The 21,631-nt window shown below is 39.4% G+C and overlaps 1 protein-coding gene across 1 annotated transcript; it reads left to right on the top strand.

Annotated features, from left to right (window-relative positions):
• The first annotated feature begins 1,885 nt into the window (after window positions 1–1,885).
• LOC145058277 (uncharacterized) lies at window positions 1,886–3,727 on the top strand. Its single transcript, XM_079006203.1, has 6 exons — window positions 1,886–2,373; window positions 2,449–2,572; window positions 2,657–2,884; window positions 3,010–3,141; window positions 3,224–3,361; window positions 3,439–3,727. The coding sequence occupies exons 1-6, from the start codon at window positions 1,901–1,903 to the stop codon at window positions 3,661–3,663; spliced, it is 1,320 nt and encodes a 439-aa protein (XP_078862329.1). The 5' UTR covers window positions 1,886–1,900; the 3' UTR covers window positions 3,664–3,727.
• Window positions 3,728–21,631: the final 17,904 nt, after the last annotated feature.

The raw sequence follows: 21,631 nt of genomic DNA, 5'->3' as shown, positions 1-21,631 counted from the left end.
TTGGGGATAAAATAAAAGGAAAAGTACTTTGTTTTTGTTAAAAAGTTAAAATACGATTGTTTTGATTTAAAACTACACAAACATATTGTTCAAAGAATTTAACAATTATAAAAGGCGAATAACTTTAAATCAGTCAAGACATTTTTAATTTATAACGCGTTTCTAACATCTTTATGATTATATTATGGGTTGTTAATCCCCAAATCTCGTGAAGTAAATATTACAAATCACAACATAATTCATTATATATTGTCTACTTTTCTATTACAATATGAGGAGTCATTTTAAGAAATTGGGATTTTAGATAGGCATGAAAAAAAATTGAAGATCACATAAAGCACTAGAAAATCAAAATATTTTCATAATACAGTGTAAATACAAAATACTTATTCTTAATAAAATCAAAAACATTTTTTCAAGCTTTGATCATTTTGGTAAATGAAAAAAAGATGTATAAGAATATATTTAGTCGTCAATATATAATAAAAGTTTATATCAAAAGATGTATAACACTACTAGAAAACATGGTGTTTTCATACGGAATATAGCTACGGAAAATTTCCGTAGCTAATTAGCTACGGAATTGCTACGGATCAGCTACATAATGGGATGCCCTAGTTTGGTAACGGAATAGCTACGGAATAGCTTCGGAATAGCTACGGAAGCGGGTCCGTAGCTATTCCGTAGCTAATTAGCTACGTAATAGCTACGGAATACCTACAGATGCGAATCCGTAGGTATTCCGTAGCTAATTACCTACGGAATAGCTACATATGCAAATTCGTAGCTATTCCGTAGCTAATTAGCTACGAAATGGCTACGGAATACCTACGGATACTAATTACCTACAGATTAGCTAAGTAGCTACGGATTAGCTACGGATTTTTCTTATTTTCATTTTTTCGGGCACTAAACGTCGTTTTTTTCGCTTCGTTTTTTTCACACCTCTACTATACATAATTATCTTTATTTTCACCAACATGTAGCTATTAATATCGTTCACAAAGTTGTGTGCCCTTTGGGATCAAGTACTTGTTTCACAGTTTAACATTGTAATGCATATACTTTTCATCAACTTGTGATGAATTATGTTTTTATATGTATATTTATACACATGAATGAGTTATGGTATATGTGTACGTGTATATGTGTATGTATATATACGTGTTTGTGAGATGTATGTGAACGTATTCATACGTATTATAGTGTTAAACCATTAAACGAACAATGGATCATGTATGTGCACGCGACTTTATCAATGATATTAATAGCTATAAGTTGGTGAAAATATAGATAATCGTATATAATAGAGGTGTGAAAAAAACGAAGCGAAAAAAACGACGTTTGGTGCCCGAAAAATCGAAAATAAGAAAAATCCGTAGCTAATCCGTAGCTAATTAGCTACGGATTAGCTACGGATTTTTCTTATTTTCGATTTTTCGGGCACCAATTGTCGTTTTTTTCGCTCCGTTTTTTTCACACCTCTACTGTACATGGCTATGTATATTTTGACCAACTCGTGCAGAACGATTGTGCCTAGCCCAACTACTAATACGTATGAGCAAATATCTGACGACGAGAATGAGAGAATTAGGGAGGAAGACGAAGAAGTGGAAGATTTTGAAGTCGAAGATGATGAAAACGAGTTGTATTATTCAGAAGAAGAATTTGAAGACGAAGATGATGAGGACGGATGTTAGGAGAATTGTCTTTTTTTGATGATAAGAGCATTGTATTTGTTGATGTTAAGAGCATTGTCTTCTTTTTTAAAACCTTAAAATTAAATGTTGTTTTTTTAATGATTTTGGTTTGGACATATTGTTATTTTAAACATTTCTTTTGTCATAACTTATTAATCATATATTATATAACTGACCATTCTTGTTCTATTAAATGCAGCATGTCGGGTAATAGACGCAAGGATAAAGGCCACAGTAACAACTCTTTTTCTGGTAGTGCGAGGCATAGGGTGGGGAGGGCATCCCCTAATTCTACCGAAGAGCCACGTATGGCTGATCCTTTAACAGACTTGGCCGGGATTCTTCGCCGTCGGGCTCGAGAGACGGGTCAGATGCCCCAGGTCCCACATACGGATTATAGGCCTCAGCTCCCACCACAGACGGATTACAGACCTCAGTCCCCACAAATGTTTTTGAGGACAGGTGGTAATGATGGGTTTGAGGACTATTGTTTTGAGGGTGCAGATGCAGAGGCAACTTTTCGGTCACCACATACCCCACACACACCGATGGCACCGAACACGCCATTGACGCCGCATGGCTCCGCCTCTAGAGGCATTTCAGGAGGTCACGACTCGAATGCGAGTGAGTTTCACGCCTCATCGTTGCCCCTCATCAGACGACATGGGGAAAAGTTAGTGTTTTCATCATTTAAAGCTTAATTTCTTGGTGTTATAATTATACTTATATAGTTTTTTCAATATTGTAGGTTTGGGGATCAAAAAATCCACAGCGCGTGTATTCATCTCTTTTGGGAGAATTTAGATCATCCGTGGGCCCAGTTCAGTGATATTCCAAATGAGGCTCTTCTACAGATGTTTTCGCGTTTCGGGGTAATATATTAAATACTTGTTATTATATCTTATACTCATTTGTTTTTAGTTTGTATTTTTAAATTTACTTGTTATCTTTTACAGACAATGTATAGGTGGTATTCACAAGAGAATGAGAACATATTTGATGCATTCAAGTGTGTCCTCAAGGATAGATACAGAGATAGGATGAAAGGTATCAGGAAACAATCTGCCGACATGGCACGAAATGATGGGAAATCCCTCCCCCCAAAGTTTTGTAGCTACTATGATGGGATGCATAACTACCGCCCCGAACGCGTACCGGAGACTGTGTGGCAACGTTTGTGTGATGTAACGGATATGATACATTATTATTTTTTTGTTAAGTTTTTTATTTCTTATTATATTATTGTATTTATATATATATATATATATATATATATATATATATATATATATATATATTCTTTTCACAGCATTGGTCCACAGAGAAGTGGCAAAAGAATTCAAAAATCGCTCAGCAGAACCGCAACACCGCAGATTCTAGTGGGTCAACAGCAAGACACACTGCGGGTAGTATAGGATTTGACCAGCACCGTAGGAAATTAGTAAGTATCACAATAATAAATTTTATTATTCTTATTTTGTTATAACACTAACTACATTAATTGTACGTTGACTTTTATGTAGGAAAAATTGATGGGTAAACCACCCACACAATATGATGTTTTCGTGCAGACGCATGGCACCGCCGAGTCAAAGAAAAAATATTTTGAGGGAAATCATGAAAATATTGAATATTGCTCGCAGACGGCCAAAGAAGCACTAGTAACTTATCTTTATCATTTATGTATATTGATTGTCTCATTTTTGTATATGACAATCATGTTTTTTGTAATTTGTAGGAGGGGTATCTGCATGGGTTGGTCAACAAATTTGGTGAAGATCCTTCAAATCGTAAGGATGATGTAGATGTATGGGAGGAAAGCCAACTTAGAAGAAAAGGAAAGAAGAAGGGTGCTATCTATGGGATAGGAGCATCGGATATACATTTTTTGGTTTTAGGGACTCCATCTTCCCAATCCACCCAGTCCACCCAGTCGGATAGCACACAACAAGAGGTATGTTGATAATACTAATTAAATTGATAATAAACAAAAATATGTTGCTAATATGGTTAAAAGCTAGGTAGTTTGGTGAGAATATTGATTAAATTGATAATAAACAAAAGTATGTTGCTATTATGGTTAAAGGTTATGTAGTTTGTTGATAATATTGATTAAATTGATAAAAATAAATATATGTTGCTATTATGGTTTAAAAGTTAAGTGTATTGCTATAATTATAAATGAAAATGCATTGTTACAATAAACTAAAATAAATTGCTATTATTGTTTAAGTATTGAATTGTGTCACCATTTTTTATGTTGATAGGTTGCGTGCACAAGTTTCTGTCATGGAACAACAACAACAACAAATGAAAGAACAAATGGAGATGGTTATGAGGATGATAAATATGTCTGGAAATCAACCCCATGGTCCCCCCGATAATCCACCCGAGGACAATTGATAAGTATTTTGGAACAATTGATAACTATTTTGGAACAATTGAATTTGTAAACACTTGTATTGTTTGCTTGTTTTGTTATGCCTAATTTGTATGGTACTTGAGACATTTGTATGGTATTTAAGACAATGGAATTGAATGTGTCAAAGTTGGTATTAGGGACATTTTTTGGTGTATTTTGGACAAATTGAATTGATATGGTATTTGACAAAAAATGGAAATTTTTAAATTTTTAAAATTTATTTTTTTTGATAAAATGAAATTAGCTACGGACTAGCTACGGAAATCCGTCGCTAAATAGGTCCGTAGGTATTCCGTAGGAAGAAAGTCAATTTTAGTCAAAATTGAGTTCTGTCGTTAATCCGTAGGAAATCCGTAGCTAAACAGTTTCGTAGCTATTTTGTAGGAAAACACTTGCGTAGGTAATCCATAGGAAATCCGTAGCCATGCTATTCCGTAGCTATTCCGTAGGAACATACACCCGTTGGCAATCCGTAGGTATTCCGTAGCAATTACCGGCCGTAGCTATTCCGTAGGAACATACACCCGTTGGCAATCCGTAGGTATTCCGTAGCAATTACCGGTCGTAGCTATTCTGTAGGTATTATACCTACGGAAATATCCGTAGGTATTCAGTAGCTAGTCCGTAGCAATTCCGTAGGTAAAAATTTCCCACGGGCATTTATGCTACAGGACATTTTCCGTAGCAAATCCGTAGGTATCGCCTTATGCCTACCGAATAGCTACGGATTGTGCCGTAGCTATTACCCTAGTTTTCTAGTAGTGTAAGAATATATTTAGTCGTCAATATATAATAAAAGTTTATATTGGCTTCTTAATTGTAACTTTGTTTATTTACTAAACTGCCCATGTTCTTTATCTTTGTTTTGATTTTGACAACTTTTGTCTGAACAACTTAGATGTTGGATAATATTCAATGTAGTAAATCTTCAGTTGTTTCCTTTGAAATCTTCCCAAGGGAGACGGCCACATCTACTCTGTGCTCTAAGTATTTCTTTGGTAGAATCATGATTGCAGTAAGCAAAAGGTCATTCAAGATTCTATTAAAGGTAAACTTTATAGGGAAAAATCCTCTACCTACCATTTATATTAACAACTTTCACGCCATCACTAAATCAACAGTCTCTTCTAGACTAACATTACAATGATTAAATTATTGCGTGTTCCTCTTCATTTTAAATGGGTTTCAATCTACAAACCTTTCAAGCATCAGAGAGCGTTTTCATTCTAATGTAAGTATATTACTCATTAAAACCTTAAGAAACAGAAAAACTACACCAATGTTAAACAATATCTTATAGGGGAAAATGTCACTATAGCCCAACTAACCTAGAGCTTTTGGTTTAAATGTCTTTTTTTCGCTTTCTAAGGATATGAAGTCCAATTTAGAAGGGTTAAAAGGTCACTATTTTGATAGGGAAGTCAGCAGGTATCATTTGCCACTTCAATTAACAGCTTGCCACATCACTTACCACGTCAATTAAAATGTAACGACCCAAAAATCCAAGGTAAAATTTTCATTTTAATATAGGAAAAACACTTAATAACTTTGTTCCGGACACTAAAAACATTTCAATTAAAATTAATATCAGAGTTTAACCTGGTATATGCATTGCAATCGTCCCGAACTCCTTTATTTGAAAACTGGAGGTATCTGAAACAAAAACTGAAAACTGCATGCATGAAGCTTAGTGAGTTTCTCAAATACCACATAACATACATATCAATCATATCCATACATGTCATACATAACCATGAGCTATACATCAATCATAGTCATATAAGATGATATGCGCCGCACATACTCTTGCCGTTATGACACGGGCCGCCTCGTGGTCTTTCTTGTCAAGTCGGGGGCCACCCCCTGGGTCCTATAGACAAGTGCCAGTAACCATCTCCGGGTCTTCCATGCAAGTACCACAAAGACAAATAGTGTACAATCTACTCTACTTAGCTAATAGCATACAGTGTGTTAGGAGCTGCCTCATGGTCTTTCATACATAGTGCCAAGGGCTAACCCCCAGGTCTTCCTACAATACATAAACCAAATAGGTCGGCCTTGGTGCCTTCAACCCATACAAATAGTGAGGAGAGTCACCTCGAATGCAGAAGCTCGCTGCACGAAATCCCTAGTTGTTGCCTTGACGATTTCCCAAACTAAGAATAACCAAAACAACCTCTAGTTAGCAATTGAATTCCAAACCATGATCCATAATCCACACTTGGGGTAAAATGACCATTTTACCCCTGACATAACATGAACCAAAAGACGAGGCCCAAGCCCAAAATTAAAAGTGTAACGATCGTTTCCGAGGTATAAAAGTTATTTAATTCTTCAGTTTAGTTTGGGCCATAACTGAATTAATATTGTGAGTGGACCTTTATTTTGGGCCGAAGAGTAAGCAGCCCATAAGCCGCACGCGGGGCGTAACCCCCTTGTACGCTGGGCGTACTGCTTAAATGAAACGCGGGGAGGCTGAGCGTACGCGCAGCGTACCTTAAGGTACGCCCAACGTACGCGACCAGGTGGCAAACCCTAATTTTAGGGGTTGAGGCGTATTTACCCCATTATAGCCTCCCATTTGGACTCCTCACTTATCATTCACTCCAGAGAAACCCTAGTTCAACCTCTTTTGCTCCTTGTTTGTGTGTGTTTGATCTTTGAGCTTATTTTTGTGAAGAAAGAAAAGAAGAGAAGTGGAAGAATAAGAACTTGAGCACCTTGAGCTCATAGATCTGGGATCATCCTTTCTTTTGGCATTCAAAAGAGGTATAAAGCTTCCAACTTTCCTCTTGTAAGTTTAGATCTAGGAGTTTTTGGAAGTTTGGACCTTTAAGGTCCAAAGGAAGGACCTTTATCTAGCAACTTCATTTTTGGAGCTTGGGATTGCTATCCTTGAGGCTCAAGTGTCCCCATAGTAGTAAAATTTCGATCTTTGTGGCTTATATGGAACCATGCATGAGATCTAGTTGGTTTTATGGAAGTAGAATGTTATTTGTGGAAGTTTGAGCCTTTATGAGACTTGTAAGCCATCAAGTAAGCAACTTTATGGATTAAGTCATGGAACAAGCTTAGGATCTGGATTTGTAGCTTCTAGATCGAATTATTAAGCACTTAATGGGATGTTGGCTTAACAGAGCTGTACGCTGGGCGTACAAGGAAGTACGCGTTACGTACAAGCCAGCAGCCAGTACGCTCAGCGTACCTTGGTGTACGCCCCGCGTAAGCTACCAGTTTGGGCTTCGAGTGTTAGGCCTCGATGTGGGCTAGGTTTCAGGCTTAGGGTCCTTGGGCCTTTATGGCCCATCAGAATTCAGTTGCTAAGGACCAAGGATTTAGTATTGCGCTTGGGTAAGGCCCAATAAAAGGGTCCTAGGCCCAATATAGCAAATTGGACCATTAGTGGACCTATAGTGGGGCCACAGATGGACTTAGAAGGAATTGAGGTTTTGGGCCATGTTGTGTCTCACAACATAGTAGGGGTAAAATGGTCATTTTACCCATAGAGGAATCCCTATTCTGATTTAGTATTTATTTCCCATTATAGCTGGGAAGCAGCCGGAGCAACAGTCAGGGATTTCTCATTCAGGAGTTCAGCGGTCAGCATCACGAGGTGAGTTTCCTTCTAGTAGGAACGGGTCTACGGCCACAATGTCGGCCCATTTAGTTAGCAATAGTTCCGGACTTCGGTCCGATGCAGTAGTTAGAGTGCTTGACGTCTTTGTGATTCAAGCACGTTTTGTGTTATGTGTTCCGGACTCTGTTCCGATGTAGTATGCAATATATGTTTTCATTCTAGTTGATATGTTTATGCTATGTTACGTTCGGTCAGTTCCGGACTTCGGTCCGATGCAGGGGACAAGGTCTCATTCAGTTCCGGACTTCAGTCCGATGCAGTTAGTTCCAGACTTCGATCCGATGCAGAGGGCAAGGCCCTGGTTAGTTCTGGACTCCGGTCCGATACAGTTTCCAGACTTCAGTCCGATGCAGAGGGCAAGGCCCTGGTTAGTTTCCGAACTTCGGTCCAATGCAAAGGGCAAGGCCCTGGTTAGTTTCCGGACTTCGGTCCGATGCAGTGGGCAAGGCCCAGTAGATGCTTTATATGTTATTGTATGGTATGTGGTAGTTTGGGGGAGCTCACTAAGCTTCGTGCTTACAGTTTCAGTTTTGGTTTCAGGTACTTTCGTAAGTAAAGGGAAGAGCTCGGGATGATGGCATCACACACACCACAGCTTCAGTCTTTTCCTGGGAGTTTGTTTTGATTCATAGTTTGATTTGGCACAAATGTTCATGACATTTTATTATGGGTTGAGATAATTGACACATGGTTTTATGATGTGACGTTTGGAATATGATTTTATTATTATTTAAAACAAAAATTTTTGGGTCGTATTTTTGGATGTTACAAGTTGGTATCAGAGCCTTGGTTTGAGGGATTCGGAGACACTTTCGGGTGTGTCTGAACTCAAACTAAGGAAGTGGTAAAATGTTTTCAAAAGAAAAGAGTTTTAGAAAAGTGAAAAGAAATTTGTAGAAAGAAAAGGACTTTGAAAAGATATAAGGGGTGTGCTGCATGCGATCAGCCGAGCTCAAGTAAGTACTCCCAAATTACCCATATAAGTTTATGTTATGAGTTATCAGTTTCAGTAGAACAGCATGCTAGAATTGGGCTAAGGATCTAGGAGGATGCCTTATGTGCCTGCTATATGTGATTCAGCTTTATGAGAATTGCATGCTAGTATTGAGTAGACAGCAGTAGGATAGCCTGTTTAGGTTATGCCTGATAGTATGAGCTTACAAATTGCATGCTAGTATAGTTTCTCGTTATAAGGATAGAATTGCTCGAGTAGTTTCCTGTGTCCGAATGCTGCTTGCTTTGTGCTTTGTGGGACTCTGAATAATGGGTGTTACTCATTTGGTGAATACGTCACGTCACATGGGATCAGGGTTAAATAATCTCAGAGTGTTGGATTTGTCCCTGCTGCGCAGCTCTTATTTGAGTCTAACCGTTGTGAGGACGAGTATTTTACTTGAAGGATTATTTGAGCCTCGCCACATGTGATGGTACTTAGGTAAAGGTTAATTGGCATTACAAGGAGGCCTACAGCAGCTGAGGACTGGTTAGGTTGAGTCAGAGATTTCCCTAGGGCAAGCGTAGGATGAGAGTAACAGAGATCGGTAGTAGTAGGAGTGACTTGGTGGAGTCGAGGCAGTACTTGAGGAAAGTACGGATATATGTGGAAAGTAGTATGGGCCGGTGCAACTGAAAGCAGAGGATCCGTACTCGAATCAAGAAAAGCTAAGATGAGACCAAGAAGCTTGTGGTAGTAGTGATCCCTCGAGATATATCAGTGTTCCTGATGCGTTTTTATGTGTTTTAGAATGGTGGTATTATGCCCTAGACCAGCAGACAGCAGTCGGTAGTTCAGGTGCTGGAGGGGGATCAGGACCAGGCCCGGAGGCCGGGCAGTTGGATGAGCAGACTAGGGAGTTTCTCTCTTCAGAGATTACTCGCACCATACTTGAGCAGACTCCTGTGATCTTCGGTTCAATCAGGGAGGGTATCTTAGAGTTGATGGATGAGAGGTTGAGCACCTTCCGTGCTGAGATGGCGGCCATGATGGGGTCGCGCACACTTACTTTTAGGGAGTTTCGGGCATGCGGAGCTCTGGATTATCACGGGGCGCGGGACCCCATAGCGAGTACTAGATGGTTGGAAGATGTGGCCAACGCTTTCCGCACTAGCAGATGTCCCGAGGGGGACAAGGTCAGATTGGCGTCCTGTCTCCTGAAGGACAGGGCATGGGATTGGTGGGAGGAGGTTGGTCATGCCATTGGGGATGACGCAGCTTTGTGCTATGACCTAGACTGATTTCACTACCAGGTTCAGAGCTGAGTTCGCACCAGTCATTGAGGTGCAGCAGTTAGCCAGAGAGTTTCAGGATCTTACCCAGACTACAGAGACAGTGGCAAAGATTACCGCCAAGTTCAGGGAGAGTGCTCTTCTTGTTCCTCAGTATGCAGTTGATGAGGAAATGAAGAAAGCCCGTTATCATGAGATGTTGCGGAGTGATATCCGCCAGTTCGTGAGCCGGCCCAACTATAAGACGCTGGATGACATGATTGCTAGGGCGAGAGAGAGAGAGAGAGAGAGAGAGAGAGAGAGATTGACCTTGAGATGGAGAGAAAGAGGAAGTCGGAGGCGGCTCCAGGTTCACGGAGTTCGGGAAAAAAGCCCAAGGGTTCAGATCACAGAGCTAGGAGTCAGCAGATCCATGCTAGGTGTGGCAAGTGTGGGAGATTGCACGATGGGGCGTGCAAAGCAGGGAGTGCTAGCTGCTACAAGTTCGGTCAGACTGGGCATATGAGCAGAGATTGTATAGCCACTACTACTGTCGTTGCAGCATCAGATCTGATTTGCTTCCATTGCAATCAGAGGGGACATAAAAAGTCCCAGTGTCCGAGTTTAGTTGTTGCAGGGAAGGTGTCAGCACCTGCCCCTGCTACTTTGAGGATTACAGATGGCCTTCAGGGCCGAGCTGAGACTCCAGTGGCAAAGAGTAGGGCTTTTCAGTTGACAGCAGAGGAGGCGCGAGCGACTCTTGACGTGGTGACGGGTATGTATTTTTTTCTCCGTACCTCTGCATTTATTATTGATTGTTTCTTATGGTTATATGTTTTGTATAGGGTCGTTCCCAGTGAACGGCATATCAGCTACCGTATTGTTTGATTCGGGGGCTACCCGATCATTCGTCTCTCTTGCACTTAGCAAGAGGTTTAGCAGAGCTCCAGGGGAGCTAGATTGTCCACTTGAGGTTGAGATAGAAGCTGATAGGACCGTTAGGGTTGCAAGGATCATAGAGGGTGTTCCCTACAGTTATTCGATGAGCAGTTTCCGGTGGACTTGGCCCCTATTCCCTTGCGGGGGAATAAGGTCATAGTAGGCATGGATTGGCTGCGCCCCAATGGGGCGGTGATAGATTGTGAGCTCCAGTTGGTGAGGGTTCGCACTCCCAGTGGGGGAGAGTTAGTGATTCAGGGCGAGAGGCCACAGTGCGGACCAGTTCTATGTTTAGCGGTGAGAGCGAGGCGCTATTTTCAGCAGGGTTATGCCAGTTATGTTGCCTATGTTTTAGATGCCCGAGAGAAGGGCAAGACAATAGTTGATGATGTTCCGGTAGTGCGAGACTACCCGGATGTATTTCCAGAGGATTTGCCTGGAATACCTCCCGAGAGGCAGGTCGAGTTCGGTATTAACCTAATCCCTGGTGCGGCTCCGATAGCCAAGGCACCGTATCGGTTGGCTCCCCCAGAGATGTAGGAGTTGTCTACGCAGCTGCATAAGCTGTTAGACAAGGGTTTTATCAGGCCGAGCAGTTCGCCCTGGGGAGCACCGATTTTGTTTGTGAAGAAGAAGGACGGGTCGCACCGTATGTGTATTGGTTATCGGGAGTTAAATAAGGTAACGGTGAAGAACCGTTATCCACTCCCAAGGATAGATGATTTGTTTGATCAACTGCAGGGAGCGTCTTGGTTTTCCAAGATTGATTTACGCTCCGGGTATCATCAGATGAGAGTCAGGGATGAGGATGTGCAGAAAAATGCTTTTAGGACCCGGTACGGTCATTATGAGTTCGTGGTGATGCTGTTTGGGCTCACCAACGCCCCAGTCGCATTCATGGACCTCATGAACTGCGTATGTAGGCCGTTGTTGGATCGATCGGTGATAGTATTCATTGATGACATCTTGGTTTATTTCAAGACTCAAGAGCAGCACGAGGAGCACCTGAGGGAGGTGCTAGAGATTTTGAGGAAAGAGAGACTTTTCGCGAAGTTCTCCAAGTGCGAGTTCTGGTTGTGCGAGGTGCAGTTCCTTGGACACCTCGTCAACCAGAAGGGTATTTTGGTAGATCCGGCCAAGATAGAGGTCGTGATGAAGTGGGAGGTCTCGAGGTCTCTATCTGAGATTCGGAGCTTCCTAGGTCTGGCAGGGTACTACAGGAGGTTCATTCAGGATTTCTCCAAGATAGCAGTACCGCTCACCCGACTGACTAAGAAGTCGGTGGTGTTTCGCTGGGGGCCTGAGCAGCAAGCAGTATTTGAGACCCTCAAGCAGAGATTGTGCGAGGCACCGATTCTTACCTTGCCAGATGGAGTAGAGGATTTTGTGGTTTATTGTGATGCTTCGATCACAGGTATGGGAGCAGTGTTGATGCAACGAGGCCGTGTGATAGCTTACGCCTCGAGACAGTTGAAGCCTCACGGGGCTAATTATCCTACACATGATTTAGAGTTGGGGGCAGTGGTGTTCGACCACAAGATTTGGAGACATTACCCCTACGGGGTCCGTTGTACCATTTACACGGATCACAAGAGCTTGAGGTACCTCATGGATCAGTCGAATCTAAACATGAGGCAGAGGCGATGGTTAGATGTGTTGAAAGATTACGACTATGAGATCTTATATCACCTAGGGAAGGCCAATGTAGTGGCCGACGCCTTGAGCCGCAAGGCAGCAGCGGCCCCGATCAGAGATATTTGTTTGAGGATGACAGCAATTACACCATTGTTGGAGCAAATCATAGAGGTGCGGGCCGAGGGCCTCAAGGAGGAGAGACAGAAGTGTGAGAGGATTGTAGGCCGAGTAGCTTCTTTTGACTACGATAGTCGAGGATAGTTGACTCTTCATGGGAGAGTATGGGTACCGTAATGGGGCGGATTACGGCAGGTGTTGATGGATGAGGCTCATAAGTCTCGATTTTCCATCCATACAGGGGCGACGAAGATGTATAGGGATCTTTGACCCGATTATTGGTGGCCCTACATGAAGCGGGATGTCGCCTGGTATGTGGAGAGGTGCCTGACCTGCAGGAAGGTCAAGGCAGAGCACCAGAGGTCCTATGGCAAGTTGCATCCGTTAGACATTCCAGTGTGGAAATAGGAGGATATCACCATGGATTTCATCACTAAGCTCCCTAGGACCGCACGTGGGGTGGATTCGATTTGGGTTATTGTGGATCGGTTGACGAAGAGTGCTCATTTTATACCGATCTAGGAGAGTAGATCGACGGAGAAACTAGTTGATATTTATGTGCGAGAGGTTGTGGCATGACATGGAGTGCCTGTATCTGTGATGTTTAACCGAGATGTCCGTTTTACTTCCAGATTTTGGAAGCGGTTTCATGACGAGAAGGGCACTCGTCTCCATTTCAGCACCGCTTTCTACCCCCAAACGGACGGACAGAGTGAGAGGACAATTCAGACCCTGGAGGACATGCTTCGGGCATGTGTCCTAGATTTCGGTGGCAGTTGGGATACATATCTTCCGTTAGCTGAATTTTCGTATAACAACAGTTACCATGCGAGTATTGACCAACCTCCCTTCGAGATGCTATATGGGAGGAAGTGTAGGACCCCGATTTGTTGGGGAGAGGTCGGTCAGCATGTCATTGGGAGCACCGAAGTGGTGCTCAAGGCGACAGAGTTGATCCAGCAGGTACGCAGTAGGCTGTAGACTGCGCAGAGTCGGCAGAAGAGTTACGCCGACAGGAGGTGATCAGACTTGGAGTTTCAGGAAGGCGACATGGTCCTCCTGAAGGTATCACCTTGGAAGGGTGTCATCAGATTTCGGAAGAGGGGAAAGCTGGGCCCCAGGTTCATTGGTCCTTCTAGGGTTCTGGCCCGGGTGGGTCGGGTTGCTTATGTTGGATTAGTGTCTAAGTCCATAACTATTTTGGTATGTACTTGACCCGATGGTGCATGGTCCTTTTGGGTTGCCTTCACCAAAGCAACTTGATAGGATGAATTATGGAGAGAAAGGATTAAATATGATTTATTAATATATTATGGGAATAATATATTAAAGGAGAAATCATATTGTTTAATTAATATTAGTCAATAATTAATTGGTAATTAGTTTTGTGACTAAAAGAGATTAATTAAACTTAAGGGACTGGAATTGTAATTATAAGATAATTGCAATTTGGGCCATGGATTGCCTTGTATTAAGGGATGGATGAATTCTAATGGGAAACCCATAAGGAAATCGTCCATGGGCTTAATTAAAGGAGTCTATGGGTTGCCTAGGGTTTAAGCATCCAAATTAGGGTTTCCTTGTTAGATAACCCTAATAGCCCAACTATATAAAGACCCCTTAAGGCTCAAAAACGTGGCTAAGCTTCTTGTAAGGGTTTACACACGTTTTTGGCAGCCTCCAACCTCTCTCCTCTTCATCCTCTTGCTTATGGTGTTTGTGAACCATTAGAGGAGTGACACTTGTGACTCTAAGTCTTCCAAAGTCAATTCAAGGAGGAATTGGGATTGTTATTGCTACATAACAATCAAGGTATGATCTTAAACCTAATTACATATTAATATGATTACTTGCATGCTAGAATTAGGGTTTATAGTCTTGGATTCAAAGCATGTACAATAGAGAAACCTAGATCCAAGCATTAGGGTTTGTATGAGCACATAGGATGTCTTATGACCAAAACTCATTTGTGGTATCAGAGACTAGATTGGTTTCTATTGTATTGATGCATTTTATGTTTAAAAAATTCGATTTTTGGCTTATGGAGGCTGGACTCGCTGAGTCCATAGCTGAACTCGCCGAGTCCATGCAGACTCGACGAGTCCAAGCCTGACTCGACGAGTCAACTTGTCAGGTAATGCTTATCTCGGGATTTCTTGCTGTTTTTGTATTAGGATAGTTACCTTATCATGTTAGATCAATATAAATCCGATTTTATGATATATATGACTATATTCTTGATCTAATTAAAGATAATTATCAATTAATAAGATAATTGTTTCCTTATAAGATAATTGATTAATTATTTTGAGTAAATTGATAAATTCTTTTGCAAGAAATCATTAAACAAATCAAATATGGATAATTATGTAATTAAATGTTAGTATAGATTATTTGTTATTTGATCCTTGTTGTTATGAAAAGTTTCATATTTTGCCCTTTAGGTTTTATAGTTTAAATTTGAACCCAAAAGTTTTGAAGTTTTGAAATTTAAATAGTTAAAACCCTAATGTTTTGAAATGTTTCAAAATTTACCCTCAATTTTTGGAATTTAAAAGTTGATTAAAAGTTTAATTAGAAATGTTAAATTCTAAAACCCTAGTAATGTTTTGAAAAGTTCAAATCACACCCTTATGGTTTTATTAATTAATTAAGGAGTATAATTAAAGGAGGTTTAATAAATCCATAAAAGTTTAGGTTAACCATTTAATTGAATTAAAAGTGTAATTGTTAAAGTTAACCATATAGTATTCTAAAAGTATAAAATACACCCTATACTATATATAACATTAAAAGTCTAACATTATATATATGTATGAGTAAAAGTCAGTCTTACCGTTAGTAGTACCGCTTTCATGAAGCTGGTCTATAAGGGGTGTTTAAGGAAATTGCCTATAAAATGGCGATTGAATGGGTATCCACTCTTACCTGAATGGGTATCCACTCTTACCCACCGCACTCTTGACTAGTGGAGGGTCGTTAGCCGAACGGGTAGGATAGGACGAAACCTTCCATTATAAGTATAATGAAATACAAAGTAACTAAATGTTTTTCAAATTCTCAATCTTAGTTACTTAGGCAAAAGTGAATTGATACAATTCCATGAAATTACACTTTGTGCCCTTGCGAAGACGTTAGTGGAGCGTGTGTGGTTTACCGGCACACTAAATGGTTCTAAGCAAAGGTAGCAAAGGGTGACTCAATGTTTGTTATAGTTCGGTGGAGCGTGTGTGGTTTACCGGCACATCGAATAGGTGATTGTAACATGTGAGTGCACCATGTAGTTTGCATGGTTATTCACACCCGCTTTGTGATCCTCGGCATCCCAGTCACAAACAAGAGGGGCATATCGAGATTTAAACATGCCATTGAAATATTCAATGAATCTCAAAGGATCTAGGAGTTTTCATAGATTTAAAACTTCAAATTATTTTTCGTTTTTCATGGTGGAAATTAGTGAATCGTCATTCACTTACCTTCAAATGTTCTTCAATTTGGGTTACGGCATCCCTCTCCCGAGTTGTAGAATATTGTGTTGGGTCCTAGCCTTAGTATTTCATTTGGGTGATTTACTAAGGACTCAATCAATCAACTAACTTGAATTCGTTTTTCTCCTGATGTCAAAGTTCGACAACTATGGTCTTCTCAAATCCCGTGGAACAAGCATTCCACATGAAGATGATATTCCACGATTCGATCGAGGAACAAGAAATCATGCTTCACTTCCTCCTCCTCCTCCAATTATTCTCCCTAACCCACAAGTTCAAAGGCTTGAAAAGTTCAAGATCACACAAGCCCTTTTGGCAAGTGAACATAAAGAAGGAAAGTCGGTGTGTGCACACGTCCTAGGGATGAAGTCACACTGTTGGGATCCGTTGTCTGTGAGGAAATGGCGGTTGATTGGGTTCTTCAGTCACTTCCTAACTCATATAGTGAGTTCGTAAGAGAGTACTATATGACGAACCACGATGTGACCCTTATAGATCTCACCTATATGCTTATTGCTGCCGAATCAACAATGGTTTGGCACAATAGAAAAGCAAAGTTCATTGGTGAATCTACCTTCGAGACCTCTATGGATATAGACAATGGCAACGAAAGACATGCTATGATTGAAAAGATTGATCATAAGAGAAAGGCGATGTCTGAAGTAGTTCCATGTCCTGTTCCAAAAAGAGTCAATTTGCTTTTATTGCCAAGAGAAGGGGCATTGGAGACGAAACTGCCCTATTTACCTAAGAGATCTAAGAGATGGGAGAGTCGAAACGTATGGCTCTAATTTAGGTAAAATCCATTGACTAACTCTTTTAAGCTTCATTCTAGATTCTGAATACATAATGTGATAAGATTACAATTGATGTTTAGAAGGATCGAAGAAAAGAAAAGAAGCTTAAGGGAAGAAGTGAGCAAAATCTAACCGTGAAGGAATGGATTTCGATCGCGTTTCTTGAAGATTAGATTCTTGAGCTACTACTTAGAGTTAGAATTAGATTGCTAAGAAAGATGTATTAGCATAAGTTTTTCAATGAGTTGCATTGTAAGGACAAATTTTTCCGCAATAAAATAAATTTTTGATTTTAAATTTTATTTATTTATCCTTAAAATGGTGTGTATGAAAAATTGATGTTAAAATTATTAGCAATAATGGATTTGTTTCTTATTGTGTTATGGAAAGTCAAGAATTTACCAAATAGGGAGAGTTTCTCATCGCCCAAAGTTTCAATCGGACAGAAACTTGGAATCATGCAACTTGGTTGCACGATGAATGAGAAATTTCATATTTTGGAAATTAGACTAATTCATTGACAAAGTGTCAAGTGAAGGACTAGGAGATCGAATACACAAAGTTGTGTGTTGATCAAGTTCACCATAAGAGTAACAAAGATATTCGTCATGATTTACTAAAGGTTTAGTAAATATGATTATACTTACAAGATTAAGTGTAATTCTGAATTGATTAAAGGGTTTAGATCAATAGCAAAACAAATAAGAAGAATCAAGTTGGCAGAAAGATAAAAGTTTCTCCATTCTAAGAAGAAGGGAGAGTAGCTTTTATGCTTTATGATAGGTCTTAATGATTAAGAACCATATCTCAATTGATCCTCTAAGTGAGTCTTGGTACAATTGTATGTCCAAGAAGAGGAATCAAAGATTGAAGAAATGGTCAAATCAAGAAGTCAATCATACTTCGTTCCAAAACAAGTCTTAAAGTCAAGATTGTGACATTGAGTGAATAGTATTAAGAAGGTTTATAACATTCATCAATTGTGGAAAGTTGTGATGTCTTGGATAAGACAAAGACCAACTAAGACCAAAATTATGAAGTGTTTTGTTTTGATAAAAGCTACACTAACTCTTGAATATTTATTTGTCAAGAAATGTTTTGATAAGAGAATCGTATATGTCAAGGAGTCAGTGGGAGTCTTAATAGTCTTGAAAAGTTTCAAGAACAAATCAAATAAAGCTTATCGATTATCACTAGCACACGAGTTGAGGTTTACAACCTATCGTGAAGACATTATTTTGTTTCTGTGCCAATCCAATCGAGTTAATTATGCATGTGAGTCCTATGAGTTCTCATTTGAATGCATAAAAGGCAAGGACCTTGATCAATGGAAAGTACATTGATAGGAAAAGGTGAGCTGCTTAACTACTTGGAAGACGTGGTGGGCAGCTGTGCTACCATAAGGCAAGAAATCAAGATTAAGAAAGTTCGATCCATATGAGTTTGAATTTGTCGTAAACTTTGGTTTTTAACAAATTCACATGGATAGGAACACATACACCGTTTAAATCTAAGTGTCATAAGATTTCCTCCTTCATGAAAATGATTGTGAGAAAATGCTTTCACTAAGAAAGATTTTAAAAGATAGTGATTGTAAAATTGCATTCTCGAATTCGATCATGGTTACGACATCCCTTTCCATAATTTGAATTGTGAGGTTTGGCAATTAGTCTTAATTGTTAACACAGACATATGAACTATCTAAGGCAAAAGTGTATAAGTTCAAGAAGCCTTGATAAAAGATTATCAAAGCACTAAGTATTAGAAACATGAACTTAAGAAATTCAATAAGTATTGTTTTTCTGAAAGTTCAGATGTTTATGAATACATGTCGAAGCTAGTGGGAGCATAAGTGTTATGTTTTATAATAATCATCATGATAGTGGGAGCATAAAAGTTATGATTGTATGATTATTATGGAAAGTTTTGCAAGTTGGCAATATTAATTATAGAAAAACAAGAGTTATACCTTGCAAAGTCGTAAGGGTTGTAAAGTTGTTTTGCTATAATGAAGGGAGAGAATATTATGCTTCATTTCAAATCTAAAGGATTAGGTTGAGAAATGTTAATAAACTTAGTCAAGGGTACATAGTGTGTTCTTAAAATTTCGATTATGATTACGGCATTCCTCTTCACAATTCGAAATTTGAGAACATAGCAAATAAAACATTATGCGTCGTGTCCCATACGCTTCGGGTATAGGATCGATTGCAAATGCTTTAATGTTTGACCATTCTAAAAATTTTCCAAATGTCTAGCGCATTTAGAGGGAAAAGGGACTAGAATCGGTTTTGACTAAAATAATTAAACAACTATCAAAGAACAATCCAAAGTTCGACGATGATTGGTTGCTTGTGAGTAGTTGGAAGCATGGTATTAATGGACCATATTGACATTATGATGAATAGAAAAGATTCTATTAAGAAATGAGTTGTCATGAGGAAAGTATGGAAATGTATCTATATTGGGAAGTAAATATTGAAAATCTATGACTAGATTAGAAACTTTTATGCAAAAGGATGTTCAAAGGAATGTACTTTGAGTGAGAGACATCATATCTAAGGAATTGTCTTGTAACAATCTACGTTAGAGGACTTTGTAATATCATTGGCAATAGTCTTTGAGACTTTGGTGCAGTGGCATTACAAAAGGATCGTTGCATAAAGTGTTAGAATCTAGTATATTCTATAAGTAACAAGAATTTGATATTCTTACACTTAAGAAAATGGATTTGGAGTTGTAAAATGAGAATGATTGGAAATGTGTTCAATTTGTCTATTTCACAAAGTAAAAACCATAGGTAAACATTGTGTGCATGCTAGGAGCATGGGACAAGTGTAATAATTCAAGTATAAAGTTGATTACCCGAAACGACAAATAATGAGTAATCGATATGGTGATAAATAAAACGTGTTTTGTTTATACTCAAAGGTTTGAGGCCATATGGGATTAGTATTATTCTTGTGTTTCACCTTGCATGTTTTGACTTCCAGAATAATTGAGTTTATTAAGAATAATCGAATTATTCAAACGGGCCACAGTCGTTCATATGTTGGAAGTAGATATGAATGAAGACTGTCATGAATTGGTGTGTGGATTGTCTAGAAAAGTATTAGACATAATCAAATGTTTGCTGCAACGTTCATGAGTGCTTATGAATATGATTTGAGCATTGGATTAAACCCACGCTCACTTGGATCACTATCTCGAGTGATTAGTGAGACGATAACATCTTATATTCTTGAAACCGAGATGTGTGAGTTGTATCTTGCTAATCGGTTGCACATTGATAATATGTAAACGCACTAGTAACTTGGTGTTATAAAACATATTGTTGTGTGTGATTTGGTTAGTGAGTGCAAGCAAGCATTGTATCAAAGTTTATCCGTTCCTTTTATCCAAAGAAGGATAAAAGCGATATCTTTGGGCCCCTCGATGGTTTAGTGATGACAAACGTAAATGCTCGGCCGGGCTAGGGCTAATTTGATTTGTTCAATTAGTCTGTCATCATAAATCAGAAATCGAGATATAGTACAAAGAGAATGATTAAAAATCATATCTCAGACGATATCTAGAATGGAGGAATATATGATCCCTTATCTAAGGACACGCGTATCTGATAGGATCAGAGTTGACAGCGGCTTTGGAAAGCTACGATTGCAGATCGAGATCTGAAGTCATACGCATAATAGTTATTAGACTTATCCAAGTGGGAGACTGTTGGATTAGTGTCTAAGTCCATAACTATTTTGGTATGTACTTGACCCGATGGTGCATGGTCCTTTTGGGTTGCCTTCACCAAAGCAACTTGATAGGATGAATTATGGAGAGAAAGGATTAAATATGATTTATTAATATATTATGGGAATAATATATTAAAGGAGAAATCATATTGTTTAATTAATATTAGTCAATAATTAATTGGTAATTAGTTTTGTGACTAAAAGAGATTAATTAAACTTAAGGGACTGGAATTGTAATTATAAGATAACTGCAATTTGGGCCATGGATTGCCTTGTATTAAGGGATGGACGAATTCTAATGGGAAACCCATAAGGAAATCGTCCATGGGCTTAATTAAAGGAGTCTATGGGTTGCTTAGGGTTTAAGCATCCAAATTAGGGTTTCCTTGTTAGATAACCCTAATAGCCCAACTATATAAAGACCCCTTAAGGCTAAAAAACGTGGCTAAGCTTCTTGTAAGGGTTTACACACGTTTTTGGCAGCCTCCAACCTCTCTCCTCTTCATCCTCTTGCTTATGGTGTTTGTGAACCATTAGAGGAGTGACACTTGTGACTCTAAGCCTTCCAAAGTCAATTCAAGGAGAAATTGGGATTGTTATTGCTACATAACAATCAAGGTATGATCTTAAACCTAATTACATATTAATATGATTACTTGCATGCTAGAATTAGGGTTTATAGTCTTGGATTCAAAGCATGTACAATAGAGAAACCTAGATCCAAGCATTAGGGTTTGTATGAGCACATAGGATGTCTTATGACCAAAACTCATCAGCTTACAGGCTGGATCTTCCGGTAGAGCTTAGCCAGATCCACAACACTTTCCATGTTTCCCAGTTGAGGAAGTGTTTGGTGGATGACTCAGCAGTTGTTCCCTTAGAGGAAATTCAGGTTGATAGAAGTTGAATTATATTGAGAGGCCGGTCGCGATTCTGGACCGGAAGACA

Source organism: Lactuca serriola, chromosome 6 (assembly GCF_051521515.1).
Source record: "Lactuca serriola cultivar US96UC23 chromosome 6, Lser_US96UC23_V15, whole genome shotgun sequence".
Lineage (NCBI taxonomy): Eukaryota > Viridiplantae > Streptophyta > Magnoliopsida > Asterales > Asteraceae > Lactuca > Lactuca serriola.
Note: the sequence above shows the minus strand (reverse complement) of the source record. Positions and strands in the feature narration are given on the sequence as shown.

Bases quoted from the DNA above. Each gene is read 5' to 3' on its own strand.
- LOC145058277 (XM_079006203.1), top strand. From the start codon at position 1,901: ATGTCGGGTAATAGACGCAAGGATAAAGGCCACAGTAACAACTCTTTT. The intron at 2,885-3,009 runs GTAACGGATATG...TTCTTTTCACAG, and splicing joins TGTGGCAACGTTTGTGTGAT to CATTGGTCCACAGAGAAGTG. The intron at 3,142-3,223 runs GTAAGTATCACA...ACTTTTATGTAG, and splicing joins ACCAGCACCGTAGGAAATTA to GAAAAATTGATGGGTAAACC.